Source organism: Vulpes vulpes, chromosome 8 (genome assembly GCF_048418805.1).
Source record: "Vulpes vulpes isolate BD-2025 chromosome 8, VulVul3, whole genome shotgun sequence".
Lineage (NCBI taxonomy): Eukaryota > Metazoa > Chordata > Mammalia > Carnivora > Canidae > Vulpes > Vulpes vulpes.
Window position 1 is genome coordinate 55,666,373 of NC_132787.1, and position 22,607 is coordinate 55,688,979.

The 22,607-nt window shown below is 39.3% G+C and overlaps 1 protein-coding gene across 3 annotated transcripts in view; it reads left to right on the forward strand.

Moving 5' to 3' along the window:
- TBX15 (T-box transcription factor 15) overlaps positions 1 to 22,607 on the forward strand; it is a 109,311-nt gene that overhangs the window by 41,850 nt on the left and 44,854 nt on the right. For 2 of the 3 annotated variants that reach the window (XM_025994655.2, XM_072766776.1), the window contains 2 exons: positions 16,208 to 16,421; positions 21,383 to 21,484. In XM_025994655.2, coding sequence (XP_025850440.1) covers positions 16,208 to 16,421; positions 21,383 to 21,484 — 316 coding nt within the window. Of the gene's footprint in view, positions 1 to 4,081; positions 4,385 to 16,207; positions 16,422 to 21,382; positions 21,485 to 22,607 lie in introns of those variants that run through there. The other variant, XM_072766777.1, reaches the window with a different exon arrangement.

Here is a 22,607-nt window from a genome sequence, read left to right on the forward strand (position 1 = left end):
TATGGAGAACTTGCAGTTTCTCTGGGATGGGCCTTTATTTCACACTAAGGGGGCAGAAGAACAGTTCTGCTGCAGGTCTGTGAATCCCATGGGGTTATCCACAAAACATTTTATCATTGGAGTGAACAAACCTCCTGTCGCTGATAATGACTGAAGCAATTTGGCTATAATAACTGTCCTACAGCCCAGTGATAAAGCAGTTTGTGATGGAACAGATCTCCTGGAGTACATAATGTAATCTGATCATTTAAAGACAACTATCTGCCTGCCCTCATTAGGGTATGGTCTGTTTTTCTTGATCAGTGAAAAAATGCCACACACTTTGATTAACAGAGAATGAGAATATAGTAAAATGCATGCAAAGCCTGGGAGAGACCCAAACTGTACAGTGATTTCTCACTGATAATTCAGGATCTTGCCATGCTGCAGGGTCATTACTGGGGTAATGACCAGGTGTTGCAGCTTAGGGGTCATGGCAGCAATGATGCAATGGGATCCATTGGTCAGCAGACGTGGTTACTGGTTCTCCTTACCATTAGGTACCACCCTGACACCTTGCTCAGATCTAGCAAAATCATAGGTCATGTGATGAGATGCCGGGGAAGGCATTTTGTCTAGATCTTTGCCTCAAGGAGCTAGGGATTCTCATCAAGTCCATTTTAAAAGGAGGCAGTAGTTGCTTAGTGAGAGTAAGTTAAGTGCACAAGGTGGGGAGGCGTGGGGGAGTGAGAGGAGAGAGAGTGGGCTTCCAGCCAGCAGACCTTCTCAAATTACCACTTTGCTTCTGAACCTCAGTTTCCTAACTTTACTGGGCATGGACAAATAAATGTAGGTTTAGCATCGTGTTAGGAGCACAGGGAGAAATTTCTGTGGGTTAAATGATGAAATGTAGTGCTGATGACTTGTATTTGGAAGGCACCTTATAGTTGATAAAGTGCTTTCATCTGCATTATGTCACCCGGCTGAGGACTCCTCGAGTGGGGTAATAAGCAGTGGGATTCCTTAGCCACTTTCTATGGATGCCTTAGCTGCTACTCAGCAGGATGAGATGGCTTCCTCAAGGTCACAGCAAGGTCAGAGCCAGGGCACAAACTCCTGCCTCCTGGTTCTGAATCCAGGGTTCCTTTGACCACAGAATGATAGATAATGGAGAGTTTACTCTATTTATCATTCACTTTTGTGACAGAAGAGTCTTCAGCGTCACAGCTTGGTAAAAATAGACTGTGAGAGCAAAGAGGTTCTCAGTAGCAAACAAACTGAGCTCACCAAAATGTTCTCGTGGGCAGGCTCGGTTGCCATGGCCTTTAGAAAAGCCTTGGCAGTCCCACAGCAGGCAGTGTCACCTACTCACTGTGCCCAGCCTTCCCTGAGGAGCTGCCTCTTGCCGGCACTGCCCTAGAGGACACAGGGCAGGGGGTGAGGGGTGAGGGCTGGGAGTAGGGTTTCTTCTGAGGTATGGGAACTACTGACCTGGAGCCCAGCCCTGGTGAGGGGGCCACACTGTGTGTCCCACAGTAGCAAACTTACTGGGGTTTTGGCACATGTGAAGAGAAACAGCCTAGGGAGCCTGAGGTTCCTTTGCCACTGAGGATTTTCTGAGTGGCAGGGCAAGAGGAGGGTGAGGGAGTATGAATGAGCAAAAGCAGCAAGGCTGAATACAAGGCCTCATTTTCATTTACTTAAAGATAATTTTTAATTCCCCCTACCTCCCCAAATGATTTTTCTGTCTGTTTGTTTGTTTGTTTATTTATTTATTTATTTATTTATTTATTTATTTATTTATAGAGATTTTATTTGAAAGGAAGAGAGTGATTTAGAGAGAGAGAGCACAAGCAGGGGCAGAGGCAGAGGCAGAGGGGGAAGGAGAAGCAGGCTCCCCGCTAAGCAGGCATCTTGCCTCGGGACTCCATCCTGGGACTCTGGGATCATGAACTGAGCTGAAGGCAGACACTTAACCAACTGAGCTACCCAGGTGCCCCAGATATGGACTAAAATTAAAATAAAAACATTTATACATACATATATATGTGGTTAAAATACAGATAATTAAGGAATAAGGAACCATACAGAGAAAGTTTAATGCTCCCAGAGAAACACAATCACTTTATCCTTGTAAGGGAGACAAAGAATGCATTTTTGTGAAGAAGCACCACTAGTATTCTACGTCGTTTTTTGAATATTTCCCTTGTTGAAAATATCTGGCAAAGGGGAAATGCTTTACATTACAGCAGAAGAACTTAGAAATTGGACAGTTTCCCCACTTGAGAAAGCCTATCAAACCAGTGGCCCTCATCCTTTTAAAGTCATCGGTTGCTTTAAGAATCCCATAAATACCATACATTCTCTTCCCAGAGAAATGCAAGCTCTTTCAAATTTAACTTATGACTTTAGGTCATATAAACCCCCAAAGCCCATCCACTGACATTAGTTTAATAACCTTTTCATTGAAAAAATTAGAAACTAATATTTTATGAACAACTTTTCCTTTGCAAAAAGATTTACTGCATGCAACTGAGATGTTTATAATTAAAATGTAGGTATACAGCCAATGTCACACAAAATATTCTGATTTCTGTGAAGTTCCATAGCCTACAACATTTAGTGTTTTATATCTGTAGTCATTGCTCATTCAGTTTTATATATATATACACATATTTTTTAAGTAAGCTCTACACTCAGCATGGCACTCTAACTCATGACCCTGAGATCAAGAGTCATATGCTCCACCGACTGAGCCAGCCAGGTGCTCCCACATTCACTTATAATTTTATCTTACTTTTTTATTGTTTTTTTAATAAAGATACTGTGTAGTGTGTACTCCAGTGTAATTTGTATCTGATAATACATGTGATATTTGGTATAATAAGGAAAATCTGCCTTCACTGTTAAATCAATTTTGATTATACATAGAATATGGTTATAAAGTAATATTTTAATATATACAACAGCCCACATGCCATCAATAAGATCTCATCCTTCAGACTTGTGAATTCTGGGAAAAAATTACTTCCACATGTTCCTAAAACTACTTAAGATTTTTGACTGGTTGGTGGTCTATTGATTCTAAATATCTGACCTGTCAAAACTCCATCTTTAAACTCCACTGATGCATAGAGGCTTGGAATTAGCCAGGGCTGAATTTATTACAGAACAAAGGGAGGTGATGATTAACACACCCATCTGAGCAGTAGGGGGGAAAATAATCCTTGAATGGATTAGATGCCATGATCCTAAAACCACATTCTCTGAGTGTTGGGTCCTTGCCCAGAAACGGGGAGAGGCCAAACACTGATGCCTTTTAAATGACAGGATATCTCCATGGGACTCTGGTCAGGGACACTGGCACAGAGAGTTGAGGGTGAATAGGGAAAGTCTTTTTTTCTAGTAGAGTTGAGGACTAGACTCATTCCATGTGCAGTAACCCTCAAAAATGATGGCCTACCCAATTAGTGTTATACAATTACCAGTCTGCCTGACTGGGTGGAGATTACATTAGAGTGTAAATAAAAAAGTTTTTGTTGCTGTTGTTGTTTTTGAACCAGTAACAGGGAATAACTTACAATTTTTTTTAGACTCCAGTAAGCTATTTTTAAGATGGGCACAGGGGCTGCCACGAAGATGAAGTGAATTACTATGTTCTGTCCCCCAAGAAGTTAAGAGTCCTAGGCAGGCTCTCCCTGTTCACTGGCAATATTTGGTAGATTCTGTACATTCCCAGGATAGAATTCTAGGGACATTTATGTTTGTAAGAATAGTCCATGGACAGACCACTAAACCCATTTTCTGATAGATTTTCCCATTATTCTCTCTTTCCTCTAACATGTAAGCTTTATAAAAAGTCTGGATTTTTAAAATAGCATGATATAATAGCATTGATGGAGATTGAATCTCTGAGAAAGGCCTCTAGCAGGTGGGTACCCTCCTGAGAAGGAAACAGACCATTAGGAAAGTCATTTTGACCCCCATTCTCTGGAAGGAATCACAAGCCCAGGTGCTCAGGAAATCTCCTGTCACTCTGAGATGGGCTGGGACACGGTGCCATGTCAGAAGCTTCTAAATACGGTTCAGGCTGGGTCATCATGACAGATGCTGAACTGGCACCACGATGGGGATTGAAGTGGGAACTCTGTCAGTGCTTAAATGCCACAGCCCCTGAGCTCCAAGTCTTCCTGGGTCGGGACAGGGAGAGGCATGGCAGAGCCTTATGGGGAGGAGGGTAGGAGCAACGTTGGCAAGGAAATCCTGCTGCCTCAGTGACACCACCACTCCTTCGGAAAGCAACAGACACTCAGCAACAACACACCAGCTATTTTAGAAGCTGTCAGTTTCTGAATTGCTGACACACTTGGAGGACACTGTTTCTTCAAGAGTCATTCTGACCAAGGTAGGTAGGCCTGGGGAAAAAGAGAAGTGTGCTGTAGCCAAGGTATTGGCTGAGGAATGGGTGGAGTTAAATGATCTGGGCAAGATTACTCAAGGAGTCAGGAATGGAGTTAGGAATAACATGTTGACTTTGGGATTCCCAAATCAGCCTTTACACAGAGGACAGTGTTAGGCAATCCCTTACCTTGCCCCACCCTCTTCTTGACCATCACCAAATTCTGCCCTAGGGTAAGCATCCTTTGACAACCCATTCTCTTCTGGGGAGGGCTTTAGAGGGAACAAAGAAGGCTGGAGAAGACAGAAGGGGAGCTTTTCCTGGAGGGTTCTGGGGACTTGGGATATGAAGACGGGATTCCAAATCTGGTAAGCATCTCAAGCTGGTGGTGAATTGTAAATATAAAGACACTGCCATGAACGTGATTAATCCAGGGTGTTTATTTCACTCTCAACACTTGCTCTGTACCCCCAAAGTGGATTCTTTTCCCGCATCAAAGGCTTTAGAACTTCTGAAGGAAGTGTAGCACAGAGGTTGAGTTCAAGCTTTGGAGCATGACTGAGTCCTTCTTTCTGGTAGTTCTGGGTGGGTTACACTGGGCAGGTCACCTTGGCTAAGTCTCAGCAATAGGGTTATAGTGCCCAGCTCTCAGACCTTATCCCCATGCTCCCTGGGAGACTCCTTTAAGCTCTAGATCTTCCCTGCTTCCTTACTGTGTATTTTCCCTAGCCTGAGCCAGAGGGTGAGGGCTCTTGACAAGGGCATTAATTTGGAATTAGGGGATGCTACAGCCTTCCGGCTCTTTCCTGTGTTCCCCCCTTTCTGTGGAACAGTACCCTTGGATTGCTTCTCCAGCCAAGATTGATCTATCTGCTTCTCTGCTCAAGGTTAGGTTTTGCTTCCTCAGCCCCATTTCCTTACTGAAGGTCCAACATACACCTTTGCTCAGTGGTATTCCCCATTGTCTCTTCTTTCAGATTCTAGTCATTTTCCTTCTCAATAGTGTGGTGGCCATTATGGACCAGGAGAGCATCACACAGGCAGACCCACACAAAAGTAGCCTTTCTTAGCTGACATTTTTACTGTTTCTTTGCTTTCCTTCCTTCTGCCTTTCTGCCATTTCTTGTAACACCATTTAGTTTTGATGGTTTCTGCTCCAGGCCCTGAATTATTTTCTTCACCATGTGATCTTTTCCTGCTCTACATTTTCTTTATTAGGATTTCCTTTTCTCTATTTGAAAGAACACAAAGCTTCTTTCTCTCTCTTAGATATGGACAGGGAAGTGATTGGGAAAAGATCTAACCCTTGCGGTCACTCACCTTTCCAAATGATGTAAGGAACTAACATTTAATATACTCCTGCTGTGTTCCAGGGGCTTTACTGAGAGTTATTGGAATCTCTATTTTAGATGAGGAAATTGGCCAGGAAAGGTTAAGTCACTTGCTCAGTCATACATCTAAGTCTGTGTGATCCGAAGAAGGACTGTACTTTACCCCCTTCCTGGCTGCATCTCTGAAAACCCTGCTTTACTTCAGATAGCACAGACCCTAGCTGAATGGGGGTGTGCAGGGGGCAGGAGACATTCTGTTTCTGAAGGAGAGGGCTCGTGTGCCACACTACTTCTCCCTCAGTATCACCATCTCTAGTACTTGAAGGCCTTACTCTTTTCCCCATTTTTATCCTCATGACCGCTGGCACCTTGTCTTCTTGAGTTTCTATGGAGGTGAGTTAGTGTCTGAACATTTCGCAGATGCTTGGCAGGGAGTGCTACTCACAGAAATGACTGGATTCACTGAACTCATTTGAAACCCGTGAATGACCTCAGGTCAGACCTTGTCAATCAGCTTAACACAACTCAGTCATGGAGGAAAAGTGTGGATAGGATTCCAATAATGCAGGTTACACACAAAAGTGACTCTGTTGGGATTAAATTGGGAACATGGCATTCAGTGAAGATACCTCTTTATCTGAGGTGTATTGGTCTCTGGAAGAAGATCGGAAGATGATTAGCATTCACATTTCTCCCTCTGGCTTCAGTCTACGTTCCAGCCCTTTGGTCACATCTCTCCTCTTGCCTTGCTAAACATAGCATTTCATACATTTATGTATTCAACAAGACCAATATTTTATTGAATGCATTTTAGGTGCCAGGCACTGTCCTAGGTGCTGAGGATATCAGAGGACTAATGCAGATGTGTTCTGAATTACTTGCTATTCTCTAAACCTGTCTGGTAGACTTTACTGCCATGCCTCTGCCGTAAAGTTCCCTTTTCCTGAAGATCCTTCTCCTCTGTTCCCCATTTCTGCCTTTTTATCTTACAGACCTTCCTTCATTAGTTCTAGAAAAGACCACTGGACTGGAAGAGATTCTTCTCATCTCTAAACTCTCATAGCATTCTATTGATATTTCTCTTAGATAATAGTACATTAAAATTACCATTTATGTCTCCCTTTTACTACTGATAAGGTATTTGCATAAACATACGTGCTTTGTTAGTGATTCACACAATAGGTACTAGTGATATCCTCATTTTACAAATGATAAAACGAAGGCTTCAGGAGGTTAAGTGACTTGTTTAAGATTAGGCAGTTGGAAAGGAAGAGGTGAACTTTAGAACTTGGTGTTTTTTGTTCCAAATTCCAATCCCCAGTGTGTTATGTGCCATGTTGGATTTTGACTGTTCTACTTTTATTAGATTATTTATTGACCTATACTGTCTCCTAGGTGATTTTGTGAGTTCCTGGAAACAGAGAACATATCTTATTCAATGTTGTGTCCCTCAAAGTACCTAGCACATCTCTAGGTCCAAGCTAGTTAATCAATAATTATTTGCTGAATAAATAAATGATTTATCAAATGGATGGATTTAGAAGATTATTGGAGAGGTTGTTACATAGTTGCCAGCCATGTAGTTCTCTTATAGTCATTGAATAGGATGGTTTTGGGGCACCTGGGTGGCTCAGTGGTTGAACATCTGCCTTTGGATCAGGTCGTGATCCCGGGGTCCTGGGATTGAGTCCTGTATCAGGCTCCCCACAGGGAGCCTGCTTCTTCCTCTGTCTATGTCTTTGCCTCTCTCTTTGTGTCTCTCATGAATAAATAAATAAAATCTTAAAAAAATAAATGGGATGGTTCTCTATGTTTGGCATGATATGTTGGGTTTTAAACTTAGTGTAGCTGGTGGTCTCTTGAATATAATTTGAAGGGAATTTCGTGTTCCTGGTTGTACTCAAATGTCTATCCAGTTACATGTTTGTTTATTTATTTGTTTGTTTGTTTATTTTCAGTTACGTGTTCAAAATTGCCATCTCCAGGGATGCCTGGGCAGCTCACCAGTTGAATGTCTGCCTTTGGCTCAGGGCATGATCTCGGAGTCCAGGGATCTGGTTCCACGTCAGGCTCCCTGTGGGGAGCTTGCTTCTCCCTCTGCCTATGTCTCTGCCTCTCTCTGTGTCCTCATGATTAAAATTGCCATTTCCAAGGGCACTGTCTCTGGATGTTAAATTATGCTTATTTTTTGGAAGTTGGCTGTTTATTTCTTCCCCTTTTGTGTATTAGAATGAATTTGTTTATTTATTGGTGCTCAGTGAGAATATCATAACAAGGTATAAGGCAAGTTCTTCTAGAGCCTGTAGGGGAAGGGCTCCTTCTCACTTCATGGAAATTAAAAGACCACTATGGCAGATGATGATTGTGCTATGGCAATGGCCAGGGTGGTGGTGGGAGGTTAGAAGTAGTTGTGGTTGCAAAGAGTAAACAAGAACTGGCTTGGGGATGAGCTAATGTGTCACTTCATCCAGAAAACATGCCAAGAGCCTCAAGGAGGGGCCTGTGTTGACAGCTGCTGGCTCAAAATTGACTGGTAAATCTTGAAGACCACCCTGTCAATTAGGATCAACTTTTGGAGGACCTCTGGTATAAGAGGTGTTTAGATTGAATATTGCCGTGTGGCTTGTGACCAATTTTTTATTTATCCCTTTATGCATTTTCTGTGTTTTCCATCAGGAATATTTTCTAAGCCAAAAGTCAATCTCAAAAATTTTAATTTTATAGGAAGAATGAGATAAAATATTTGGAACTAGGACTGTCCTAAAAAAACTGAGACCCATATTTGTCTTTATTTTTTCTTGGTCTTTCTGATTAACTTCATCATTGGCATATAATCCTATATGTTAATTTGTTACTTTACTGTTTATAAATGTTTTCACATACATTGTTATCAGACGAATTCTCCTCAAATATAGATATCCATTTAGGGCTATCAAAAACTTTTGGGCTGTGAACTGTGACTTGAATTAATTATAAATAAACCAAATCCTGCACAAGTAGGAACTACCTCAGCTGCCTTTTATTGTCTTTCAATGCTGTCATTATACAATTCTCAAAGTCCAAATATTTTCCAATCACCTTCTAATGTTTTGCTTATGGTCTAGGCTAGAGTGAAAGAGTGACTTGACATTGACAGTGATCTTCAGTGACCTGTCACCTTTGGATGTTTTACCCAGGGGAGACTGGGGACAGGAAGTGAAATGCAAGAAGAGGGGGCCTTTTGCACTTGTACTTACTTATTAAATAATACTAAGTTGGTGAAAATGCCTCAGATATTCCTGAACACAATTCCCTTGCTACTGAGAAAGGAAAATTCCTGTCTGACTTTGCCTTGACTTTTCTCTTCTCCCCAAAGAATTGACAATGTCTTAAGTTTCCTTAGAGCTATCTTCTGACTAAACAGCCTGAGCATTAGCTCTGCATTTCCAAGTTCAGTGTGGGAAGCACCCACCTATGCAGGTATTATTCTGAAAATGGAGAAAGAGAGTGTAGTAGAAAGAGCATCAACTGTATTGTCAGATCCTATGATGACAGCTAGTTATAAAATATGAGAAAGCCTCTCAGTCCCACCAAGCCTCAGTTTCCTCCTTTGTAAAATAGCAACAGTAGTGCCTACTTCATAGGGTTTTCTATGAAAATTGCATGAGATAGTGTATATGGAGTATTTAGTGTAGTGCTCATGACTTTTCTTCCCTTTTGCCTCCACCTTCAAAGTATGCTGGAACGTTAGAGGCTGAACCTTTCATGACATTGAGCCTTTGTTCGATCAACAAGAAATAGATATAAAAATTACTGCTGCCACTTCTTTGCAAAGCCTCTTTAAAGAGCTGAGTTCTCAGGGATGAATTTGGGTCCTTGCCTCTGGTACTGTGTATCACTGAGGAGATGCTGGTTGTCAGGTGGAGAGTGCTTTAGGCAGCTGAGAGATATGTGCTTTTACTCTCCTTAATTGGTTTATTGGCATGAGAATTGGAGGCTTCAGGTTACCTCCCTTCTTTTCCCAAATAGAACTTGGAGGGCATGGAGAGCTCAGAGACTTCATTCCATCATTAAAGTCATCTAACAGACTTGTTTGAGTGTTTGCTCTCACCATAATTTTACTTTAATCCAACTCAGGTTAGAGTTCATTCCCTTGAAGCTCTGGACTGGGTATCAAATTTGGGCTCAGTTCGTACTCAGGTCAGTGCCAAATGCTCTGCTTTGGCCATATTTAGAATTACTCATGAAAAGTTTCATCACCAGATTTTGCTAAGCTGCCTGATAAAATTTGACATTCTAGAACCAATTTCCACTGCTGAGGTCCTCTAGAAATAGAGTTTACTTGAGCCTGGTACAGAGAGTGCTGCCTAAGTTATACGCTTCTGATGTCTTCCCTGGTATGAATGGGAAACCTTGGGTGGCTGTGGGACTCTTGGTTTTTGAGACTTTAGGATATAGGAAATAGACCAGGGGATGGCTGTTCCACCAATATCAGATAGGAAGTACCACTCAGTATAGTCATGTTCTAGTTATTGGCAGAAAAAAAAAATGACTGATTATCATCTGGGTTGTGTCTTTTTCCTTTGTTTCAAACTACTTTCTTCCTTGGACTAAAATATGATAGCTGAAGTCCAGGCTTATGGAAGTGGCCTGTATATCCAATCTCAGAAAATTCTGCATCTCTTATCTGACTCTGATAGTAGTCTTCTATTACCCATCTCCCGCACTGAAACTGGGCTACTGTACATCATTCATATAGGAAATGTGCAAAGCATTAAGTTCAGCTTGTGGAATTCATAGTCTAGAAAGGAAGATAGAACTATCATCACCTTCATTTAGTTTTTTTAAAAAATATTTTACTTATCTCTATTCATTAGAGATACAGAAAGAGACAGAGAGAGGCAGAGGGAGAAGCAGGCTCCTTGCAGGGAACCCGATGTAGGACTTGATCCTGGGTCTCCAGGATCATACCCTGGGCTGAAGGCAGCGCTAAACCGCTGAACCACCAAGGCTGCCCTCATCACCTTCATTTAAAAGAAGACTTTCTTTTAACGAAATAATGAAAACAAAGTCTAAACTCCATATTTTGACACCCATGTTCCTCTTGGGATATGAATTCCATGTGACCAGAGATTTTTTTTCCCCTTGATGTCTCAAGGACCTAGAAGAGTGACTGACACATAGTAAATGTTAAATAAATAGTCATTTAGTTGAGTTTGAGTTGAATCTGATTTTCCACCTTCTTATCTCACCTCCTCTCATCCCTTATGTATTTTAAGCTCAGGTCATATCAGTGTGCTTGCAATTATCTAAAAATGGCAAGTCCTTCATCATGCTATTCCCTTTACCTTAAATTCCATTCCCATAATGTCTTTGTGTGTGCATATTGAACTTCTGTTTCAAGTCCATCCTCAAATGTCACCTTGCGAAGTCTTCTTGATCTTAAATCATTGACTTGCTTGTTCTTCAAAGCTCCTTAATACCTTGCTCTCATATCTGTTGGAACACCTATCATAGCCAGTCTTTTTTAACAGTATGTGTGTCCTTTCCTATCAGATTGTAAGCAAGAATATATTTTGTCTGTCTTGGTCCATTACTATGTAACCTGATCTATACAAAGCAGAAATGTTTGGTGAAATAAAAGTGGAATTAAATATAGTCTCACATTCCTGCAATCTTCAGGAGGTATAGCTGATATAATTTGAATTTTTGTGTCAATAATATATAAAATGGAGATAATAATAACTCTTAGATTTATTTTATTAAATTATATATATATAATATATATTCCCTTTTACATATGATATATAAATATATATAAATATGAATATGAATATGAATATAAATATAAATATATATATATAAAGTCTTAGCAGAGTGCCAGATACTTAGTAAGTATTCAATAGATTTTGACCATTAACTGTTTGGTTGGGATAGTTCTTGTGGGCTTATATTCATCTCACTGTCAAAGTCACTAGCATTGTTATCAACAGAATCATTAATTTCTCTTTTATCATAAGGATATAAATATAATTTTTTAAGTAAGAAGATATTTTCCCCAAGCCCATAATAGTAAAGATAAGAAAATAGTAATAGATAAAGATAAATAGTAAATATATGGAAACTGAGGCTCCATAAAATGAAATGACATTCAAACATCATACTCTTAGAGAATAGCAGAGCCCTAAGAGTAAATATGTTGTGTTTACTGTAGGAGTGAATTATTGCTCAAAGTTATTAGTTAAGTGGAGATGAAAATCACCTGGAAGACTGTGAAATATGTTTAATAATGCCTGGTTTTGATATTAAGTCAAAATACACATAAATAATTTAGGCATTTTCTGTGAGTGCCAACCAACTCAACGTACCATAGTCAAGTCTTTAAGCTGCACTACCAATCCATCCAATAAAAATTAAATTAAAAGGGACTTTATAGCACCTCTAATTAAATGTGCATGTGCTGTGCTAAAATGACTAAGGAAAATGAGGGCCAAAATACTTATAGGACTTGACCAGGATCAAACATATTAAGCCATTTCATTTGTAAGGATGGTTAAAATAATTGAGGGTTGTTACAGAATTGCTGGCTATTTTGACCAGGGTTGGATCTAATATGATCTTGGGAGAGACTGGATCATTGAATTAGGAGGCAAAAGACCTGCCTTCTAGGCCATGTTGTTGTTTTTAATTTTCTTAGTCTCAATTTCCTCATCAATATATTGGACATAAAAATATACCATCTCTACCTATCAAATGGAAGGATATATTAAATAATGTGTAAAATGTAAATGAAGCATCTATTTCTCTTATGCTATTATTTTGTGTGAATTGAGAATTGAACTTGCTATAAGCTAAACTCAACTTTCTATAGGAACTTGGTGTTAACAGTGTCCATTATTATCAACATGAAATAGATCAGAGATAGAAAACAAGTGACACTATAAGCTAACGGTTAGAATCTCTTATTTACAGACTTTTTTGGATGGTAATAGGTATGTTGGTTTGACTATATGAGTCACATGATGTTCTCCAGTGACCTGTAACTGGCTCCATGCAAGTTCCCAAAGTTTTCTTTAACTTCCTTAGTGATGTGTGACTTTATCATTTACGTTCCTGATTTTCTAAAAGTTCACTTGTTACAATGCTATCCACAAGAGACATCTGACAGCCAAAATGTCTTTCTAAGTCATTCAAATGAGTTCCTCATGGTTATTTTTTGAAGGCAGGAAGTCACAAATTGCCAAGAATAAAAAAAAAAACAACTTGAAAACACAGAGGTGTTTTCTGATATTCAAGAGACTGGTTGTATTTCTGAATGGATGGCCCTATTTGATTGAAGTAACTTGCTCTGCATTTCTTATTTAATGACTTAGTTAACTTGATTATACATTCTGATTAATAGCTGAAATAAATGATCTAGTTAGCCTACATATTTTATCTAACTATGATTTAGAAATGTATTTTAACAAAGGAATTACATTTTATTTTTACCTAGGGAGTTGATCTTACCCCTATTTAATTATAGGGTAGCTTAATTTATGTTATTGAAAATGTGGGCTGGTGCCTGTATTCTGTATATAAAGGTCACTTGGACTGTATTTTGTGTGGGAGTAAGAATCCAGGACCACAGAGTATTTCCAGGGAAACAAACAACTGTGTCCGAAAATCCTCTTCATGGGCAAATACTCCCTATGTCTTTACATCTTGTCCACTTTTTTTCTAGTAAGCATGAGTTCCCCAGAACTTTTCCAGTCCTCTCAGATCCTTCTTTTTGCTAGGTTTCTATGAGACAAACAAGGCAGTATGTAATTGTGTATAGGAGGAGCCTCATTCTGTACTTTGGTATTTTTTAGGATTTGGCACAGTGCTGGGCACATAGTAAGCACCCAATAAACACATAATTAATCAACACTAACTGGGAAACTTCTCAAGGTCTGGGATTCTGTTTCAAATTATCTACATGGTACCTCATATAGGGCCACATGCTGATAGGTGCTTATTGATTGATTTGATTGAAACTATAAACAGAATACCCACTGAATTCTTTAACTTCTATGATAACGTGAATCTAAGTCCCCAATGTTTTTCCTCATTTAACTTGTCTTGCCCAAGCTGTTTTAATTTGATGCTTCTAATTGAGGTTTCTTGGGTTATCACTGAAAGTCACATTAGAAAGTATATGTTGACACTTTTCAAGTCCTTAGAGGTAGAAGAGTTTATAAAAGTTTTCAGCTAAGTCCTTCTAAATGCACCATAAGGAAATATATCCATTATAGTTAAGTGACTTGTCTAAGGTGATTCATTAGTCCATTTAATGTTACATTTTGAGCTTCCATCTTATTTCTGATGACATGGCAAGTTAAAAGTAGAATCTCTGGTTTCCCAGTTCTCCAGCCATAGTCCCCATTCAAATCCCAACCCCAATTTGGCCACCATTAAAAAGTTCTCACTTAGTGCAGTGATGTTTTCTCCTTCTCTCCCTCTTCCTAAACACTTATTGGGGAAATCATATGTCCAAAATTTCCAACTTTTTCATAATTATAGCACATTATGTAAGGGAATTTCATACCACTTTACTTCCAAAGGTAGGACAAAATTGTTTTTTGAAACTCTTGCTTTCGGAAGTTTCTGAAAAGTTCAAAACACTCATGATAAGTGAGGAGCTCTTGGCATATCACAGGAACAATGGGGTTTGGGAATCCATGTCTCAGGGGATCAGAATTACTGTGTTTGGCCGAGTGTTTGATGATGATATAATGCCTCTGAAGTGGTTAGGCATATAGAATCAAGCTATGATGGAGATTTGTCACTCAGCAGCAGCTCTCATCTTAGATAAGTAGCTCCACTTTTCTGTGCTTGAAGGAAACCAAAGTTAGCTCCTGTTTAGCTCCAAGTATAAAATTGTATGCTTAAACATGTAAAACCTATATATAGTGACTGTGGATAATCTAGATTTGGGGCAAAGACTTTCCTGTCATTTTAGAGCTTGGTTCAGTTCTGCAGTACCCTGAATGTCTTCAGAAGTGAAGGGTGAGGAACTGGGAAGAGATAAGTGGCACTTTGCTCCCTGTGGGTGCTGGCAGCATGTGGGAGACTTGCCAGCAATGCTGCCTGGGTTTTAAAGAGGAACATGTCAGGGCTAGAATGAAAGAAAAGGGAAGGTCTTGTGGGATGGGTTTTCACAAGCCTAGGAACCTGCTGCAGGTAGGTGAAGATGGCTGAAAGATGGTCTGACTTTCCATCCCATCCTTCTTCATCCTGTTAGTGTCAAAGACAGATGTCCAAGAGGCCCTGACCTTTGACAACACTGAACAGTCAGTTGTCAGCATAAGAACTGCTGTTTCCAATTCTACTCATGTATGTATTTATTTATGGGAGAAGCAATCAGAATCCTAGATGTTAAGGGAGGGTTGGAGAAATAGATTCTCAGGCTTAGCTTGCAGTATCATTTGATGTAAGAAGATTGTATCAGCTAATCTGAATTTGGAAAATCTTATGAGATACAATTATTGGCATTGAGCTTCTAAAAGTAAAAAGCTTTAAAAATTACAGTAAAGTTCCTGGTAAATCTGACTCCAGCTTTCTCTATCACTCACCATGCCCCCCTCCCCCTACCCTCCGCCCAAACCCCTTCATGAGTACAGAAGACACAGGAAGAAAGCACCATCTGGCACAGCATGCCAGCTTTTTATTTGGTTGCTCTCAATCCTACCTTCCTGTTTGGATCACCCCTCCCCTCTGCTCATACTTCAGAAACCAATCAAGGTGTCTCCTGAACTCATTTATTCCCTTTGTTTCAACTGCTTTCTTGGGTAACTTTTTCCATATGCTTATATCCTTGCCTTACAACAGACATTTTTTCCCCCTCTTTTCATCCAAAATGGCCTGATTGGAACTCTTAGGAAAAGCCATTTACTCAGATATATGACAAAGTGCTTCTAAAGATCCCAAACAACTTTTCATTACTTTTGATGACCAGGATATATAGAGGAAAAATAGCTTTGTTTAAAAATTACTGACTGATGGGCAATGATGCTGAGTGGTATGACATTAAAGAACATGTTATTATTAGCACTGAACAATCCGCCCCCCACACTCACACCCCCAGTGAAATTGTCTAGATTTGGAGCTGTGGTCTATAATTATTATTATCATTTTTTAATTTGGCATTTATTTACTTTACTGTCCTGGTTTGGCTTCTTCCCTTCACTGTGGTGACATTAGTACTCTTTATATTGCCTTTTGTGGACCAGTTTTCTTCAGCTGTTGCTAAAATGCCAGATGTCATGTTGGAAACACAAAACCTAAAAGATGGTCATAAATCACCAAAACAAACCATAAAAAAAATAATAAAATACCCTGAGTGCTGTGCTCTGGAGCTTCCCAGCTTTAAGCCTTCTTTTGTTCACCCCCTTCCTACTCCATCATGCCCCCAACCCAACCTCACATCTTTTAGGGCTGTGGTTGCAGGGGGAAGCTCAGCAGTTTCTCACTTAAAACTTGATTGCTTATTTTGCAGATTCCGAGCAAAGCACTGGTTCAGACTCTGAGGTGCTCACTGAGCGTACTTCCTGCTCCTTTGACACTCACACTGACTTGGGCCCTGGTGCTGCAGGCCCTGTGCCTGCAGCCATGTCTTCCATGGAAGAGATTCAGGTGGAGCTGCAGTGTGCTGACCTCTGGAAGAGGTTCCATGATATTGGAACTGAGATGATTATCACCAAAGCAGGCAGGTAAGGACAAGGTCCTTTGAATGGCCAGATTCCAAGAATGGAGAACAGAAGTAGGAGCTGTTATATTTTTCTTTCCACTTATTTGTGGTAGGTAGCATTGCTGAAGCCAAAGCAACTTGTACTCTCTTTTCTGCATGCAGACATCTTGGTAAAGTGATCTTGTGTTTATGGTGATTTTACTATTTTCCTCCAAGGGCCATTACAACCTCTAAATCACCTCTACACTCACAAACATCTTCTGCCTACAAATGTATTTCAGCTCATAAGAGAGGTTGATGTGGTACGTAAGAACCAAATGGTAGATTTTCAAAGCAAGTGGTACTTCACCATCCAATGTTTTCAAGAGGAAAAAATTTGCTTCCCAAATAACAGGTTGCATCTTCTAAGGCATTAAAAGCAGCCAGGTGTTTTTGTAAGAATTTTATTTTTGGTAAGAATTGGGCGTGTTTCGTGTCTGAGCCCTGCTTTATTGTTGGCTTGAAATTATTACAAAACTTTAAAGGTGACCCGATGGAAACTCTTGCAAAACTATGTAGGATGATAAAAGTTTTTAAAATACAATTTTGCTTGAAATAAACACTTTTAATTAAGCTATTCATTCATTGACAGCTTTCGGTTTTCCTGTAGTTAGGTATCTGTTTCATACTGGGTACTCAACCTATATTATATCATTTAGACATCACAGGAATCCTACGAGATACAATAGTATAATCTCATACATGGATGAAGACGCAAAGGCTGAAAGAGGTTAATGAACTTGACTAAGGTCACATTGATAGGAAAGGGCAGCTCCAGAATTCCACACAGATCTATCTGGCTCTAAAGCAGTGGTCTTAACTATTTATAAGTCTGCACTATTAAGAAATGGTTGTAGTTTTTGCCCTTGGATTAAAAAATCTAAAAATTATTTATTTTTTAATTTTTAAAAGAGATTTTATTTATTTATTCATTAGAGACAGAGAAGCAGAGACATAGGCAAAGAGAGAAGCAGGCTCCCCGTGGGGAGCCTGATGTGGGACTCGATGCCAGGACCCCTGGATCATGACCTGAGCCAAAGGCAGATGCTCAACCACTGAGATACCCAGGTGCCCTCAAAATGATCTAAGTAAAAATAAATTTGGACTAAGCTTTTGAGTGTGTAGGAATAATTAAAGCTAAAACAGTTATACTGATTTCATGTTTTAAACCCAATCTATGTAGGACTAACCCATCACAAGGACTAAAAGGACCCACCTGATTGGTCATTGGTTGTCTTCATGAACATAGACATTTAAAGTAAAGGAGTATTTGAATGCATGTAGAGGAAGCTCCCAATATAAGGCATCACAAAAGCATGAGGTCAAAATAAGCCTGAAATCTAGTTCATTTTATTTCTCCTTTGGAACCTTCTTCCTTCTCTAAGTTTTGGTAGTGAATATAACCATTAAAAGGCTTCTTAGGAGGAGCAACTCTGAAGAGGAATTATTTCCAATACCATACCTTTTGTTGCATGGGTTTCAGTCTACTTCTATTCCACATTTTGAGATGTTATGGCTTAGAAGGAAACAGCAATTCAAGGACAAAGTTTTTATTCTTTGTTTTTGGCAAGTGGGTTGGTTTCCACAGCTCTCCTGTGATCTCATTTCAAGATTTGTTCTGCACTGTTTTCATTTCCACCTCTCTGTCTTTCCAGATTCACTTTATACCTGGGTCTACCCAGATATTTCGAATACAAATATATATGGTTTGTTCTTTAGCCATATTCCTTTGTTTAGGTTTAGATACATTATTCATTGCTTATTTATGGGATTGCCTCAGCCTTTGCTATTGCTCTGTGTAACTCCACTCAAGTAATTCTGGGATAATTCAGAAGCATTCAAAGAAAGCTTTCTCTTCTGTGACTTGTCTTCACTTCCTGCCGCGTCTGTTTCTTTTCCTTTTCCTTCCTTTGTGGTGTCCTTTCCAATTTTAATCTTAATTTTCATTTTCTTAGTTTCATTAGTTTTGTATGACTCTCTGTCCTTTTTCTTGCTTAGATTTTAGCCACACTCTACTTCTTCTCACATCCCAAACTGTAATCATTGGTTGAGAGCTACTGCAGTCTACAGAACCCTCAATCTTTTAATATACCGATATAATCTGTAAAATCAGCACCATGGACAGAGTTGGTTGTAGGGATTAATGGGTTTGGAAGACACAGAACTGGCCTAAATTTAGCCATTAAATTAAAACCAAACATAGTCATTTTTTGAATATGGAAGATTAATTTTTCCCTAGGGTGTTATGACTTCATTTGATATTATGTGCTAAAATACTGGCAAAAAGAAAAAGCAACTTTTGGTAAATTTTTAAGAAGAGAATTCAAATGTAGTCATAGAATTTTAAAGCAAGAAGGCATCTTAGAGATTATAGAGCCGATGATAATGTTAAGTAACTTTTCAAAAGTCACACATCTCATTCATTTAGAAGTTGAGTATTGGTAAGAAACAGTAGCTTCCTCACTCAAGGTCATGTGAGTGTTCCAGACAAAACAGGTATTGAATTTAAAAACATCTAACCCTTTTTCTTGGAATCATGAAGGAAAGACATTCATCTCTTGCAGTGTAACACATCCTATGTAGATAGCTGAGAGGACCCACATTTTGTTACCTCAGATAGCAAGTGAGAGGACTTTCTCTCCATCCCTGTTAAGGTAGTCTCCAACCATTTATAAATACAAGGCAGTCATAAGTCATTGTTATTAAGAAAGGAATTACTGGTTTAAATGTAAATATATATAGACCAATGTTCCCAAGTTTTTGGAAAGAATTAATGTGGATTCAAGTGCCTAACCTATAGTGAATGCTAGATTTAGTCATTATGAGAAATCCACCATTGAATTTCATTATCTCACCATAAGACAAAAATATAAGGCTTTGTAATTAAACTTGTGAGGCTAGAGGTAGAATATCCAGAATTATATACCAATAGAAGCTTCTGAGAAGTTATAAAGTAGGAAAGAAGGAATGGTTGTATATTATTCTTTGGTAATATTTAAGAATTAGCCATCATTCCCATTAAATTCTGTGTTTCCCCCCCACTCCCCACCTGGATATGATTATGCCACTAACCTACTACCACAGGACATTTGCATTTTGAGTTGCTTCCAGTGAGCAATGCAGTGTGTGACTAGCACAGAAAGCCCCATGTGTAAACAACTAGGGCACATATGCAAGATGGCTGTCTGGGGTCAGAGTATGGTCTATGGCCGTGAAATGGAGCAAAGCCAATTAGGCTGTATGTGGATCAAGTCTGTGACCTTGACCTCATTAGCACTGTGCCCTGCCCAGCTCAACTAACTGGCCCCAGATGGTTAAGCTTAATGCAGCATTTTGTGTACAAGTACCCTAGAACACATTCATGCAATCCAAATTTTTGAACTGAGCACTTTTTATGTCTGACTCCAAAATGAATGACATACAAAAGAGCTTGATGTTTTTCTACTTTTTTATGGTTAAAGAAAAATGGAGAATTTTATTCTAGACCCTTGAAACTCAATACTCTTCTGGGTTGCTCCCTCTCCTCCTCTTCAATTATGAGAGTAGTTGTAAAGTGCCGTATCCTGACCTCGCTTGCTTTGGCAAGTTTAACAAGCCATTGTGGTAGAAACAAGGTATTGCCCAGAGGCCACTAGAATTCATTTGGTATTCGCTCCTTATTCCACAGGGTCCTCTTCTGACACATATGTTGACAGCCTGAGAACTTGCAGAAATTTTTCTACAGTTTTATGCATTAAAAAACCCTGCAACTTTGTTGGTACTTTGGAGATTGATAGTCTCTTCCTTTTTTCTTCTTTTCTTGAGAGATTACTTTTAAATAGACTCAACCAGTCAAAAATATTTCATCATCACCTACAATCAACTGTGATAAGCTACTTGAGTAATAAGAACATAAGTTACTCAAATATGTTAAGTGTAAGAGTGTAAGCATTATCAAGAATATTATAATCTGATAGGAAATGTATGTATTATACACATACATTATCAATCTAATCACATTAAAGGTTAATAATATAAATCAGGGCGTGGTAGGAGCTCTTGGAAGTGTGTGAGTCATCAAATAGGTCAATTTAAGTTAAGAAGTTAAGAAGAGGTGCCATTCCCACTCTGCACTGAGCAAAATGACTAGAAGGAAAAACTCACCTCAAAAGAAAGAAACAGTCCTCTCTCCCACAGAGTTACAAAATTTGGATTACAATTCAGTGTCAGAAAGCCAATTCAGAAGCACAATTATAAAGCTACTAGTGGCTCTAGAAAAAAGCATAAAGGATTCAAGAGACTTCATGACTGCAGAATTTAGATCCAATCAGGCAGAAATTAAAAATCAATTAAATGAGATGCAATCCAAACTAGAGGTCCTAACAACAATGGTTAACGAGGTAGAAGAACGAGTGAGTGACATAGAAGACAAGTTGATGGCAAGGAGGGAAACTGAGGAAAAAAGAGAAAAACAAAAGATCATGAGGATAGGTTAAGGGAAATAAATGACAGCCTCAGAAGGAAAAATCTAAGGTTAATTGGGGTTCCCGAGGGCGCCGAAAGGGACAGAGGTCCAGAATATGTATTTGAACAAATCATAGCTGAGAACTTTCCTAACTTGGGAAGGGAAACAGGCATTTAGATTCAGGAAATAGAGACATCCCCCCCCCACCAAAATCAATAAAAGCTGCTCAACATCTTGACATTTACTAGTGAAACTTGCAAATTCCAAAGATAAAGGGAAGATCCTTAAAGCGGCAAGAAGAGGTGCCATTTCAACAATGAGTCCTCAGAATATTTTATAGTAATAATTTCCAAAGTGTAAAAAAGCAGGCAACTTTGAGAATTGGAGGAACTGAACTTTGGTTTGCTTATCATTCTTCATAAGAAGAAGCTCTCCAAGCCTTTACTCCTGCTCCTTCTCCCTCTGTGATTGTTGAGCTTACTGCCTATTCCCCTTCATAGGAGGATGTTTCCTGCCATGAGAGTGAAAATCACTGGCCTGGATCCACACCAGCAGTATTACATAGCAATGGACATTGTGCCTGTGGACAATAAAAGATACAGGTAATGATGACTCTGGGGTGTGGAATTGTGGACATTACCATTCCAAGGTAATTCCATTATCATTCCAAGACAGTTCTTTAAACTCCTTAGTTTAAACATAGTGTATTTTAACAATGCACTGTATCGTATACTATACAGGGAACAAGGATGGAGGAAGTACCAATAGCTTGTAGCAAAGCGCCATGTGGGAAGTAGTCACTCATGGTTGGAAATCAGGACTTAGTAATCATTTGGTATGGAACCCTCCCCATCTCTGTAGAGAGTGGGATTGTATAGTGTCTGTCAGGGTTGCAAAAATCAAATGGATTAAGTCTAAAGTTAATTCAGTTCACATTGAAAGTGATTAACACATTGAATGATTTGGTTTATGAAATGCTAAGTGAGTTGAGATGATTTATTTTGGAGAGGCAGAGGAGAAGTGGACCAGTGCAGTATATTCAATCATATATCTGATGGATTATCTTGTGGATGATGGAAGGGAAGAAGAGGAGAATTGGGTAAGATTTCAAGAAGGACGCTTAGTGAAACAGAATTATTGCTTATCAATATGGATTGTGAGTGAGTTGTTAAATAACTTTCCTTCAAAGTCATTATAGTAAGTGTCCAACACAATGTCTATGTCTCTTGGATGGGTTATATACATCAGTCTTATTTGAAACAAGTTGTGACTTAACCAGTCTCTTGAGATTTCAATCAGATCAGTGAATCATGTCTTATTCTTGAAATATTTGAGAACTTGGTGCTAGCTCTATGAATTAGGAGGGGAGAGATGAATGAATGAATGGGAAATGCCAGCGCTAGTATGGCAGAGGGAGAGAGCTAAGAGAGAAGTGATCTGGATGCAGGACTTAGGACAAGAGATGCTTCCAATCAGTTTTAGAGGATCTTGTGATTTGGACTGAGTGCCTCTGTTTACTAGCATCCAGATCCTGTGTGGTTCTTTGTAAGTGAGAAGCAAGGATGTGCCAAAACCATAGAGAACTCTCTTTAGAATTGCAGGGCAATCGACAAACTCCAGAAAACTGACCTCCTTTGCTACTAACAACATATCACTTCCAGTGGCTTTGTGGGAGAATGTGGATGATGGTGATATTCAAAACTGGGTTCATCAAAGAAACACTAA